At 53.2% G+C, this 13,052-nt stretch overlaps 1 protein-coding gene across 2 annotated transcripts in view; it reads right to left on the bottom strand.

Moving 5' to 3' along the window:
- Sh3pxd2a (SH3 and PX domains 2A) overlaps positions 1-13,052 on the bottom strand; it is a 215,985-nt gene that overhangs the window by 101,953 nt on the left and 100,980 nt on the right. For both annotated transcript variants that reach the window (XM_076835002.2, XM_076835000.2), the window contains exon 5: positions 6,755-6,846. In XM_076835002.2, the coding sequence (XP_076691117.1) occupies positions 6,755-6,846 (92 nt within the window). The remainder of the gene's footprint in view (positions 1-6,754; positions 6,847-13,052) is intronic.

Here is a 13,052-nt window from a genome sequence, read left to right on the forward strand (position 1 = left end):
AGCCTGAGCACCTCCAGGCCAGCCCCTCGGCCTCCTTAACCATCCCTGGCCCAGCTTCCACCCCAGTACTCTGGCCGCGTCAGACCTCCTCATGGGATGCCCCCTATCTTCTGCCTGTCCCTGTGTCCCAAGGGCAGGGCAGGTGGCAAGGATGTTGGGGTGGACTCTGCCTCAGAGGGCTGGGCAGGGGCTTTCCCAGCAGTGCCCCAGCCCCTGGCCCTGATGGAAGCTGGTCTCTGCCAGGATGGGGCAGGAGTGATCCTGATCTGGCAAAGGCCCATCGCCTCTCACCCCGGGTCCCTCGGAACATTGGGGCATTGTTCCAGGCCACAACAGAGGGTGGCTCTGTGGCTCTGGGGCTGAGGAACAAAAACCAGTTTAGCAAGGCTCTGCTCCTCATGCAATTTCAAGAATTTAATCAGAATCCTGGCTAGCTTGGACAGGAAGACATGAGCTGAGGGACAGGCCTGGGCCTGGAGCTGAGAGGGGGCAGGAGGAAGCAGGACACCCTCCGGACCACCTTCCATGCCACAGGGCTGTCACAGAGGAGGTCACTAGTTGTGAGCTGACAGCCAGCTGGACAAGCAGACACTGGGTGACAAGAGGGAGGCATGCCAGCTCAGCCTCCATGTCCTGTCTGCAATGTGGGGGTACTAAGTCCTGGTGCACCCCTACCCATGGGATTGGCCTAAAAGCAGAGGCCAGCAGTGGTGACGGAAGGCTGGAACGACAGCTCTGTGGGGACAGATGGCAAGTATGTGGCTTCAGTGGTGGATAAATGTATATGGGGGGTGGGGATGCAGACAGATGCCCTTGCTGCTGTAATGATAGCAGACCCTGGGTGCTGGCTTGTACCAGTGTTGTTCAGGCTCCTTCCTCCTCCCTCCCTCCTTCCCTCCCTTCCTTCCTTCCTCTTTCTTGTTGCAGTACTGGGGACCTGGGCCTGACACATGCTAGGCATGTGCTCCACTGCCAAGCTACACCCCAGTCTTTTCTATTTTGAGATGGGGTCTTGTCACATTTTTCAGGCTGAGGCAGGAACTGTTATCCCACTCTACAGATAATGAAACTGAGGCATGGATGGGCTGTGCCACTCACCAGGGGCAAGGAACAGAACTGGCCTCTGAACCAGAGTTCTGACCACCAGCAGGGTTGAGGGCAGTCCAGGTCTGCCCCTGGGGTGGGGGGCAGTCCAGTGTATAACAGCTCAATGGCCTGGTTTTGCTTGGGCACAGATCGGCAATCAAACAACACTTATGAGGTATCAGGCCCTTGGGGCACAGAGACCCATAAGCAGAGTTGGGGTGGCTGGTGCCAGCCTGAGGTAGCTGGTTTTAGGGGGGGTTCCCTGGACTGGCAGCTGGAGTCTGAGGGCAGAGCAGGCTCAGGCCCAGGTGGCTGGGGAGGGCGGCTGCTCCGGGGAGGGGGAGCCGGGCACAGCATGGGGGTGGAGCCGGCAGCTGGCAAGCTAAGGGCCAGGGAGTGGCAGGGGGCCAGGGCACTGCAGAGATGCGAAGGCAGGTCACAGGCCTGGGGGGTGGGGCACCTGCCCTGATCCTTCTCCAACAGGAAGCTGCATCCTCACACCTGGCTCTGAGTTCCCTCTGAGAACCTTCTAGATTCATTGTTTGCATCGGATGAGGATTTAAAGTGGAACACAAAGGGGTGATTTCTGGGTCAGCTGGTTAACCATGGTGTAGGTCCTGCCAGACTAGTTGCTCATTGGCCATTAGGGCACCACATGTCCAGCAGCTTCTAGGGAGATCAGAGCAGAGGGGCTCCCTGCTTAAGGGGTATCCCTTGGGGCTGCAGCAGCCAGGCCAGATGACACCTGACCCCTCTGTCTAGGAGCCAGGGAGAGAAACTCCGGAGCTCAAACAGAGCAAACCTCGGGGGCTGGGTTAGTGCGGTGTTGGCCCCAGGATGCTTTGCTGGGCAGGGAGACCATGCACAGGGGTGACGTCGGGTTGGGGAACATGAGGTATGTCACCTCACCTGGTCAGGTTCACCCTCATTGTCAGAAAAAACGCTAGTCCACCCAGGCTGCATTCCTGCCAGCTTCATGGGCTGACAGGACGGTGGCCAGGCTTCCCAGGCAGGCAGCCTGGGTTCAAGGTCTTGCTCCCCACACTTCTCAACTGTGTAGCCTGGGGTTGGCCCTGTAACTGCCACCACCTCCATTTCCCCATTGGTCTAATGGGGACAATAATTCCGCCTCCATGGGGTACTCTGAGAGTTAAATGAAATAATATTGTGCAGGGGACAGGGAAAGAGCAAGGAGGCAGACTCGTCCCTTCCCCCTCTGCTCCTCCCTCCTTGTCAGGAGGCTGACACCAGTGTGCATATGCACACACACCCATGCACACACTTACACTCCTACTCATCTTCCAAATGAGAACACTTCCTGTGTTCCCCTTAAATTCATGTATGAAATCCTAATGCCAGAGTGATGGTATTAGGAGGGGATTAGCTCACGATGGAGGAGTGCTCATGGAAGGGATCAGTGCCTTATAAAAGAGACCCCAGAGGGGCTGGGGTTGAGCACTTGCCTTGCATGCATGAGACATTGGGATCAATCCTCAGCACCACATAAGAATAAATAAATAAAATGAAGATATTGTGTCCATCCACAACTAAAAAAAATATTTAAGAGAGAGAGAGAGAGAGAGAGAGAGAGAGAGAGCGCCCAGATGGCTTGTTTGCTTATTCACCATGGGAGGAGAGGTGGCTATGGTAAAGATGGCCACTTATGAAGCCAGAGGCAGGTCCTTACCAGACACTGGATCTGTAGGTGGCTTGATCTAGGACTTCCAGACTCCAGACTGTGAGGAATGAATTTCTGTTGCTCGTAAGCCACTTGGTCTAGGGAGTTCTGTTATAGCAGCTCACATGGACTAAGACACATACCCTCCTTGCAAAGGAACTGAGGAGGCTCCACCAGCCCTGGCTCAGGAGGGGTGCAGCTGAGGTGCTGCAAAACTTTTGGAGACATAAACCAGGAGTTGGGTTAGGGAGTGGTTAAAAGAGTAAGTCTGAGCCAGGCTTGGTGGTGCAGATCTGTAATTTCAACTACTAGGGAGGCTGAGGCAAGAGGATTGCAAGTTTGAGGCCAGCCTCAGTAACATAGCAAGTCCCTGTCTCAAAATAAAAATAAAAAGGGCTGGGGATGTAACTCAGTGGTAGAGCATCCATAGGTTCAATTCTCAGTACCAAAAAAGTCATGATGTGTAAAATCACATCATAGTCATAACTACCATGTAAGACTATAATAAAAACTGAATGACATCAGTCACTCATTCGACAGATTCTTCCTGATGATCTGCTCTGGACCAGGACTACCCTGAGCACTGGGCATGTAGCAGTGAGTAGGGGAGGTCCAAGTTCCTACTCACCTGGAGCATGCCTTCTAGTGGAAGGGACAAATAACAAACAAACACAGATAGTATCAGTCTGCTTAGGCTGCTATAACAAAATATCTTACACCAGGTAATTGATGAACAACAGAAATTCACTGCTTATCACTGAAAGATGGAAAGCCAATATGAAGGTAGGTACCAGCAAATTTGGTGTCTAGTGCAGTCCCATACCTCATTGGTAGGACATTCCAGCTGTGTCCTCACATGGTGGAAAGAGCAAGGAGGTTCACTTGAACCTCTTTTATGAGGGCACTAATCCCATTTGTGAGGGTAGAGCCCTTGTGACTTACTCCCTAGTGGCCTTTCACCCTAATACTGTTGCATTGAGTATTAGGTTCCAACACTGAATTTGGGGCGGGGGGGGGGCTCCCACATTCAGACCACAGCAGTCAGAGAACAGGTCACAAGTGAGACAATTGCTTCTATAAAGGAAGAGAAGGCTGGGGAGGGGCAAGTAAGTGCTGGCGAGTTCAAGCAGGGAGGCCAGGGCCAGCTGCACCAAGAAGCTAATAGGTAAAGACTGGAAGGCAGAGTGGAGCAGGCTGGGGGGCTCTCCTGGGGGCTCAGCGTGCCAAGCCAGGTCTTGCTGCCCACGCTTCGCAACTGCGTAGCCTGGGGTTGGCCACAGGTGTGCTTAGAGGGCAGGTGCAGGCAGACTGGACTCTGAATGACAGAGGGATTTGGAGCAGGAGAGGGACATGATCTGATCACAGGCAGCCAGGCAGAAGCAGGGGGGATCAGGCAGGGGAGATGGGGAGACTTGGGTCTAGCACGGATGTGTTCTGAAGAGAGTGCCCACAGGGTTGGCTGACACACTGGGTGGCAGATGTGATGCACAGAAATTAGTCTACAAGAATGCGGGGGCTCGGAGTCTGAGCCAGGGGTCCCGACAAGGCTCAGCACCACTCTGCACCCTTCAGTGATATGTGGCAGTCACTGTTCACAGTGAGAGGAGGGGACATGGGACTCCACAGCAACCTTCCTGGGGTCGCCACATGAAGAGGCAGGACCACCATGGCTCTGTGCCAAGCCCATCAGAGGCGTCTGTGTAGAGCATCCTTTCTGCGCTGGGCCAATGATCTTGAAGATCAACCGCTGGCTGCCACCGAGGGGCCTGGCTCTCCAAACAGAAGCCAGAAAAGGGATCAAAGCCAGGGGCTGCTGCTCACCTCCCCCACCAAGCCTGCGCTGTCGCAGACTTTGTCTTCCCTGTAAGATGGAAAAGGAAGACATCCCCTGCCTCTGCCCCATGAAATCCCAAGGCTCCCTGAGAGTAGCACACTTGAAAGAGACTGAGGTTATCTGCAAAATTCCAATTAAATCCACAGGCTTTGATAATTTGATAAGCCACTCTGCAGTCGCCCTGGAGTCAAAATATGCTGTTACCAGATCCGTGTTTACATTTCAGGAGAGAGCGGGGGCTGCACAGTGGCCCGGGAAGGTGCATGCGTCTCTGGGAGGGAGGCAGGCGGGCATTTGGCTGATATATGGTCAGCCTGTCTACCCAGGGTCATGGACAGGCTGGGCTCCTGCACAGCAAGCACTCTTAGGGAGCACAGGTCTCTGAGCAGGTCCCAGAGGCAGAACGCAGACAGGACTGGGCCAGGGGAGGAGCAGTCTTTCCAACTGTCTGCCCTCAGCTCACACCACTTCTCCAGCTTCAGGTCTGTGGGGGATTCCTGTTCTTCAGCCCATTTCTTGCCAGACAGATGAGGGACTGGCCCCGATGGCAGATACCACCTCAAGAAAGAGGCGGCTAACCCCTATTGCCAGGATGACCTGGAGGCCAAAGATTTCCAACTTATCCCTGCAAAGCCAAGCTATGCTCTGTGGGGTGCAGTGTGCACTGAGCCACAGTCCATTCTGTCCCCCAGGCTTCTTAGACAACAGAATTGAGCATCTACCTGTGTCAGTAGCACTGGCTGCGTTATCTCAGTGAACCCTTTTACCCAGCCAAAGCATCATCTCACATTAGGGATGGGAGGACATGTGCAGAGAGACTGCACAAATGGTCAAAGATCTCAGAGCCTTAAATGGCAGGACCTGAACCCAGAGCCTGGCCCCAAAAAGCCATGCCCCACTCTCCTGGTAACACACAACTCAGGGGCTGTGGTGTGGTTTCCACCTTTCCTTGAGGGCCTTCTATAGATGAGCAAAAGGCCATCCTTCTGCCATATTAGGTCCTCAGTGAAATAGGGCCCATTTATTTAGCTGACTGGCAAACACTAGGGGCAGTTGCAGGGGTCTGAGGCCAGGTGGGCTGCTTTTGTGGCTACACACCTGCCGTTTCAGTCATCAACACTCCCTTCCCACCCTCCCTCTGCCTCTTCCTCACCTACCCTTTACTTAAAGATTTCAGAGGAACAGGTAAGGAGTGAGGTGATCAATGAGTATCTCCTTAGTCCTGTCCCCAACCCTCTCTCCTACCCAATACCCTTCCCTGGCTACTTTCTTTGCCTTCTTTGGCCCACCGATTTCTGAGTGGAAATGATTTCTCTCTCTATTGAGAGCCTGTGGTGGGGGCTGTAGAGGAGGAAGCTGCCCTGAGGAGAGAGGTTGGACTTTAGTCAGATTTGTGGGAACCCAGAATGATGAGGTGCGCCATCTTGACTGCCAGGCCCAGGGCACCATGACTCTAGTGTATTCTGCCATTTCTCTCCAAATGAGGAGACATCTGGTTCCCAGGCCACTGGGCACTTCCAAGTCTCACACCTGTCATGTACCCAACCAACCATGTGACTTTGGTAAAACCAGCTGACCTCACTGGGCCACAGTTTTCAACTGTGTCAACAGGGCTACTAATGTCAATCATAAAATGCTACAGCTAAAAGCAATCTTGGAAATTCTTCGTTATTTTTTATGATCCGTACACAATCTGTGGCAGCGCCCAGCTCTTCAGCAGGTGGGTTTTCCTCCTGGGCAGAATGTGCGGCCTGTGCCTGCATGTCAGCTGGGAAAATTGTAACCTTAACAGTTACGAGCAATGACTGCTAACCCTGAACGCACCTGAGCAGCAGGACCGTCACGTTTTCTGCTATTTTGTCTGCTCCTTATAACAAGTCTGTGAGCTACAAAAGAGTTTTAGGAACACCTACTCCACAAATGTAGACACACCCTCACTTTCCAGCACAAGGGCAAAGAGAAATTAGGAGCAATCTTTGGCAAAAAGGAGCCTGAGGAATAAACAGTCCCTTGTTCCTTTGACATGTCATTCCTTAGCTGGGTTGGCATTGCTAGCTCCCCCTCAATTGTGTTCCCACATCGTCAGCCTCCCTGGGGTGGCCTCGGCTTTGGATCAACCTCTCAAGCACATAGGAGAGGCCTGAACTTCCACTCACTCTTTTGGGGGGTTGACATCCTCAGGTCGGGCCTCGAAGAAACGAAAGACTTCATCACACTGTGAAATGTGGGGAGGGAGCCGGACTAGCGCCTGTGGAAAGATAGAAAGTAATGGCATCATGAGCTTGGGACAGAAAACCAGAGTGCCAACGTGAGCCAACAGTGATGGGAAGGCTCAAGTACTGTGCCTTGGAAGGCACAGTCCCCCAGCCAGTCACCAGCCACCCAGTCAATCAATGACTTAACTAGCCGACTACTGAAGTTATTATTTATCCATCCATCCATCCATTCATCCATCCATCCATCCATCCATCCATCCATCCATCCATCTCAACTAAAAATCCAACAAACCAGCCAACTAATTAATCAACTAAACAAACACTCCATTACTCCATGAACCAACTGGACAATAAAAAAGATAATCAGTTAACCAATCAACTATCCAGCCAATAATTCAATCAACCATCCAACCAGCTGAGCAATGAAGCAGCCAACCAAGCAAAACACATTGACACTGAACCCTAGGTCTCAGGGCCCTCAGGGACTGGTCCTTCTGCATGAACCCTGGAGGAATTTTCTCCTGCTCATAGGATAAGCCTGAGCTCCTGAACCTGACAATGTGAGGCCTCGTCTTACCAGGCTGACCTCCCATTAGCCCCTCTCCAGCTGCACTAGATAGCCACGTTCTCTGAATACTGATGGTGCAATTAATTATTTATTGACTGCTACTGAAGACAACAGGGAGCTATGGTGGAGTTTGATAGGACATAAGATGATGGGGGCCTTTCAGGAAGGACTCTGTAGCTGAATTCTAAAGCCTGGGAAAAATTGAACTGCTCAAGGTGGGCAGAGTTCAAATGTGGGGGCTCCAGGAACTGGAGGAAGGTTGATGTGGCCTGGGCATACAGAGTGAAGGAGAGAGGGTGTGGGGCACCTGACCTAGCAGGGCTCCCTGGCCACACTGAGCATGCCTGGAGGGACAGTGCCCCGCGATGGGGTGAAAGGCTTCCAGCTCAGTGGGCCTGGCCTTGGCTGGAGGGATTTGGAGAAGTAGAGAGGAGAGGAGTGGGCACCCCATGGGGAGTAACAGTGAAGGCAAGGGTGTGGCCAGCGTGGGCCAGTCATCCGGGAGGACGAACCTGCTGCTGGTGAGGGGCGGGGCTGGTGGTCTCAGGTGGTGCTGTCCTCTCGCAGGTGCTCCATGCGTGCAACAGCCCCGCCAACCCAAAAGCAGGGTATGAGGGGAGGCCAGGTGTAGCCTTGTTTCCTGGGCCCCTTCCTCCATTCCGTATGGGGAGAAATACTGGGGCAAGGAAGGGTCCCTTGGGCCAAAGGGACAGAAGAGATCACTGCCAAAGCAGACCTGAGGGGTGTGTACAAGGGAACCCAGGGCTGGCGACAGTAAAAGAAAGAGAAACCTGGAACTGGAATCCAGGAACATAGGAGTGTGATAAGGAGTCTCCAGGTCCATATGGAAGGACCCCGTCACAGGCCTCTGCCTCCCGGGACCCCACACCTCCCTGGAGGGCCTTCAGATGTAATGCCCTTCTCTGGTGGCTCCTGTGCTAAGCATGGTGGGCCTCTCTATGTGGCCACCTCATGATGGCTCCCTGGGAGCAAGATTCCCATCCCTGTGTTGCAGACGAGGAAACAGAGGCTCAGAGGGCCACGAGGCCTGTCCGCAGGCTCCCAGGGAGGGTGGAAAGACCACACAGGGTTAAACTCCACGCAGGCAGGGATTTTAGTCTGTTCTGTTGATTTTCACCAGGTCCTAGCAGGGTGTCTGCGGCTGAGCAAGCACTCAATGGACATTGTTTAATGAATGAGTGAATGAACGATGGATAAATGATCAGGGCTTTGGTGTGTGAAGCCAGATGCCCAATAGCAGTGGGACATGAGGAGGAGGCAAAAATAAATAAATAAAACAAAACACGTGTGGCCTTGGGTGGCATGGGCAGAACCCAGGGGAGGGGAAGCCGTGGCTTGACTCTTGGCAGAGCTGCTCTTCTCCAATCCGTCACCTAGCGCTGTCGATCAGGAGGCCCTTCTCAGGGCCAAACTCCCAGCCAGGCAAGACGGGGCAAGACGGGGCAAGGCCACTCTGCAACTCCCCAGACTTTCCTTCTAGAGCCCTGGCTTTCCAAGGGTCCCCAGAGCCCATCATGCCAATGAACTCCCATGTGCCACTTCCACTCATCCGACCGCGGTGAGGGCTTTCGGTGTGTGGGGGACACGGGGCTGTCCCTGCTGTTATAGGGACGGGAGGGCTAGTCCTGCTCTCCAGATAGCATGGCTAAAGATGTGTCACCACATCTTGTCCTGGAGACTGACGTTCAGGATGGGCACACCGAGGATGTCGGGAGTATGAGGTTATAAATGAGTTAAGCGTCAGAGTCAAGTCCCTTGCTCGGAATATAGGGTGGGTAGACTTTGTCCCCAAAGGGGGCATTTAACCGCACAGGCTACTTCCTGTTTTCTCCACCAGGAAGGATAGAAAGAAAAGGAACAGAAAAGTTGAGGGAGACAGATAGACAGACATAGAGAGGGAGGGACAAAGAGAACGTGTCAGAGAAGGAAGTCAGGCACATGAGGAGTAAAGGCTCTGGACAGAGGGCAGGAGGCCCCAGGGGGGACCTAAGGGCTGGGACGGGGGCGGGGGGGAAGCAGTGGGGAACCCATTGCCGGCAATCTGGGCTGTGTACAGGGCAGGACCACAGCTCCCAAAGGCAGAGGGAGGGACGCAGGGCAGGGGAGGGCAGGCTTTGGCTGGCCCAGAGCGCCAGCCAGCCCAGTGCTGCCACCCAGCCTCACAGCCCCGCGTGGTCATGAACAGAGGAGCTCTTCATGCCTGCAGAGAGCAGCGTTCGGGGGCAGAGGATGAGCGTGTGGGCTGTGAGGGCCTCAGACAAAGGAGCCTTTGGGTGGACCGACCATGGCATCTTTCTTTAAGAGGGAGCCCTGCACGGAGCACTTAAGCGCCTGTCCTGATCTCAGGCTGACAAGAGGCCCTTGGGCCACAGCAGCTTCCTTCAGAGCTGCCGTCAAAGCCAGTTCTGGCCAAGACCATTTGGCAGGAGAGGCTGGTGCTGAGCAGTCTATCAGGGGCTGTGCCAGCAACCACAGCCGAGGCCGGGAAACCTCAAACTCAGACATCCTGAGAAACGCAGGGTGATGGGGCTGGATACATGGGTATTTTCGGGAGTACCACCCCTGGTGTAGGGGTAAGGTTCTGCCTGAGACATTCATGAGGTATACTGAGTGGGGTTTTGCTGGAAGACCAGGTTTTGGGGCCTGGCTCTACCATTCTTGGGCTGTGTGGTGCCAGATGTATTACTTGCCTTCTCTGAGCTCAGCATAATGGATTCAACAAGGAACCTAGCTGTTAAGAGGTTAAGTGAGATGAGGAATAGGAAGAGCTCAGCTGGCATTAAGTAAACACTCAGTAAATGTTAGTTGTTATGACATTATTTTCACCACCATTCGTTGGGTGAAAAGAGTGTTGTGCATAGGAATGGGAGTCAGAGACCCTAATTCTTGTTCCAATTCTCCAGCTATGGATTTGCTATGAGACCCTGAGCAGCTCACCTCACCTCTCAGGTTGTCATTTCTTGCAGGTTAAAATACAGTAGCTCTGGAATTCCAAAGTACATCTCATGGAACAATTTGCTTGATGGGTATGATGAGTTCCATAGGTATATGTGAAATGTGGGGGGCCTTGAAGGTCGACCCCGCCCCTGTACCCAGTGCCATCCTGGCCTTGGAGATCACCATGTTCAGAAACAAGGCAATGTGTCTGGAAAGTCCTGCAGGAACCTCTTTAGGCCAGTGTTTAGTAACAATGAGGAAGCCCTAGGAACTAATCCAATCATCATGTCAATGCTAAGAGTTTTTTTTTTTTTTCCTTTCCTTTCTTTCTTTCTTTCTTTCTTTTTTTTTTTTTTTAATAGTCTGGGGATAATTTCAAATCTATAGAAGAAACTCAGGCCCAAAGAGTTTAGTTCCCCAAGGCTATACTCTAAGTATCAACATTTTGCTTCAGGTGTCTGAATCCAGGCCCCTGCTCTACTCATAGGCTGCTCACACCTGCTCTCTTTCCCTCTCTCTCCTCCTCTCATTCTCTCTCCCTCTGGTACAGGAAATTGAACCCAGAGGGGTTTAACCCCTGAGCCACATCCCCAGCCTTTTTTATTTTGAGACAGTATCTCTCTAAGTGCTTAGGGCCTCACTTGGTTGCTGAGGCCGGCTTTGAACTCACAATCCTCTTACGTCAGCCTCCCAAGCCTCTGGGATTCCAGGCATGCACTACAGTGCCCAGCGACACATGCGCTCTACTGCCTCAACATTATTCACAGGGATTTGACTGTGGAGCTGGAACTGCTCATGGTGACACCTCACGGAACACAGCTGGGGCCAACCGAGATCAGACACATCCTGAAGGTCCTCCTAGCGATAATAGGCTGTGGCACTAAGGCTATTCACAGCCCCTTTATCAGTGATTTGTCAATCAATCTGTTGAACCTTTCCAACAGGACTCTGACTCAGGTGAGGTCAGAGGGTCCCAAAGGCCCTGGGATGCAGAAGGGCCAGAATGAACCTGACTCACACCTCAGCTCCTGGGTAGGGAGTGGGGCCCTGTGGGGCTCCTAAGCATGTGTGTCCCTGCAGGATGCTGGCTGAGCTAACCCCAGTCCTTTCCAGTCCTGCCATTCTGAGATCTGGGCCGGGGAGGTGGCTAATACCAGGTCAAGAGAAACGGGGAAGGGCTGTGGGTGGCCGGTGCCTAGTTTGTGCAGACTGATAAAGAGGCACAAGAGAGCCATCCAGGTTTGCTGTCAGCTACTTCTGCTGCCGGAGCCCCCCTTTCCAGTCCTGAACTGCCCTAAAGTCTCCAGTTCCTGCCCCTCAAAACCATTTTCTTAGCAGCAGGTGTCATCAGGCCCATTATGGAGCAGGTTTGGAGGGTGGGGAGCAGGGGCTGCGTGATGTGTCTCTGAGACCTCTGCACAGATACATGAAGCAAAAGTCTAGACTTTGGAAATGCAAGTGGCATGGGAAGGGGCCTGGCTGACGACTCAGTCCTTGGCTCCCTTGAAGCTCAGCTCTCTAGGTAATGTCTGTCCCAGGGCAAAAGACAAAGTTCTGCATTTGGCAAAACAACCATGGGTGTCCTGCTCTTTACACAAGATCAGGCATTACCCTCTTTCTAGAAGTGCCAGTTGTCAATCAACAAAAATCTTACAGGTAAAAGGCAGACTGCTCTCCAGGCCTTGGGGCTGCCTCTGACCTGCCCAGGCTGTTCTTCCCAGATCACTACCTGGAAAGCTGGGGTCTCATGGAACTTCTGTAAGCCAGAGTATTTCAAATGCAAGAGTCTCTTTTGAGGACCTAGCAGCCCCTCCTTTTCAAATATCAATCATATCTATTTCTTGGTGGCAGTTTAAGCTGTTTCTCAAGGGATCCCAGGACACTGGGGCCTGGAAGAGGTGTCATCCTCTGAGGAATTTTCTCTCCTGGGACCTTTTCATCTTGTCAGCAGATGCTGTCACTGGGGGCCACCCTTCCTGCTTGCTAGAGAAGACAGGAGGATAATAGATGTCCCCCCACCCCCTGCCAGGAGCTTCTTATCTGGGAAGAGGTCAAGGGGAAGTTACAGTCCTGCAGAGGACAGATATGCAGAGACATGCAGAGTGCCTTCTGGGGCAGTGCAGCAGGGTGCTCAGCTTCCCTGGGAGACAGGAGGCATCTCTGAGGGGCCACTATGGAAGTTGCATGTGTCCCTAGGAAGCAAATTAGCTCAGGCCAAGGGGCAGAGCCCTGGCTGGCTGGAAACAGCCTGCTCAGGTCTGGCTGACTGGACTGCAGCGTGTGGGGGAGAGGCAGGAGTTGGGGCTGGAGCAGTTCTTGGAGGCTGCCCCCAGAGGGCCTGGCTGAGACACTTAGCCATTCTCGGTGGCAGTGGGACTCCTCGAGGGCCTCTAAGGAGAACAGGAACTGGATTAGCTTTCTCCTAGGCTGAAAACACCTTTCCTGGGTCTGTCGGGGAGATGGAGAAATTCTACTGATCAGGGTCCCCCAAGGACAAGACCACTCAGGAGGTATGAATGGTCACTTCACGGAAGATGTGTCATCCTCAGGAATTTTCTCTCTTTATCAGTCTGCCCAACTTAGAAATCCTCAGCCTACCATGCCTCAGTCTCTCCCACCAGCAGCACTCCTGGCCCAGGCCCTCCCTCAGAACAAGGACCACAAGTTCAAGATTACCCTCCCCAAGGGAACAGCCAATGATGGGCCAGTATG

This window comes from Callospermophilus lateralis, chromosome 15 (genome assembly GCF_048772815.1).
Source record: "Callospermophilus lateralis isolate mCalLat2 chromosome 15, mCalLat2.hap1, whole genome shotgun sequence".
NCBI classification, from domain to species: Eukaryota; Metazoa; Chordata; class Mammalia; order Rodentia; family Sciuridae; genus Callospermophilus; species Callospermophilus lateralis.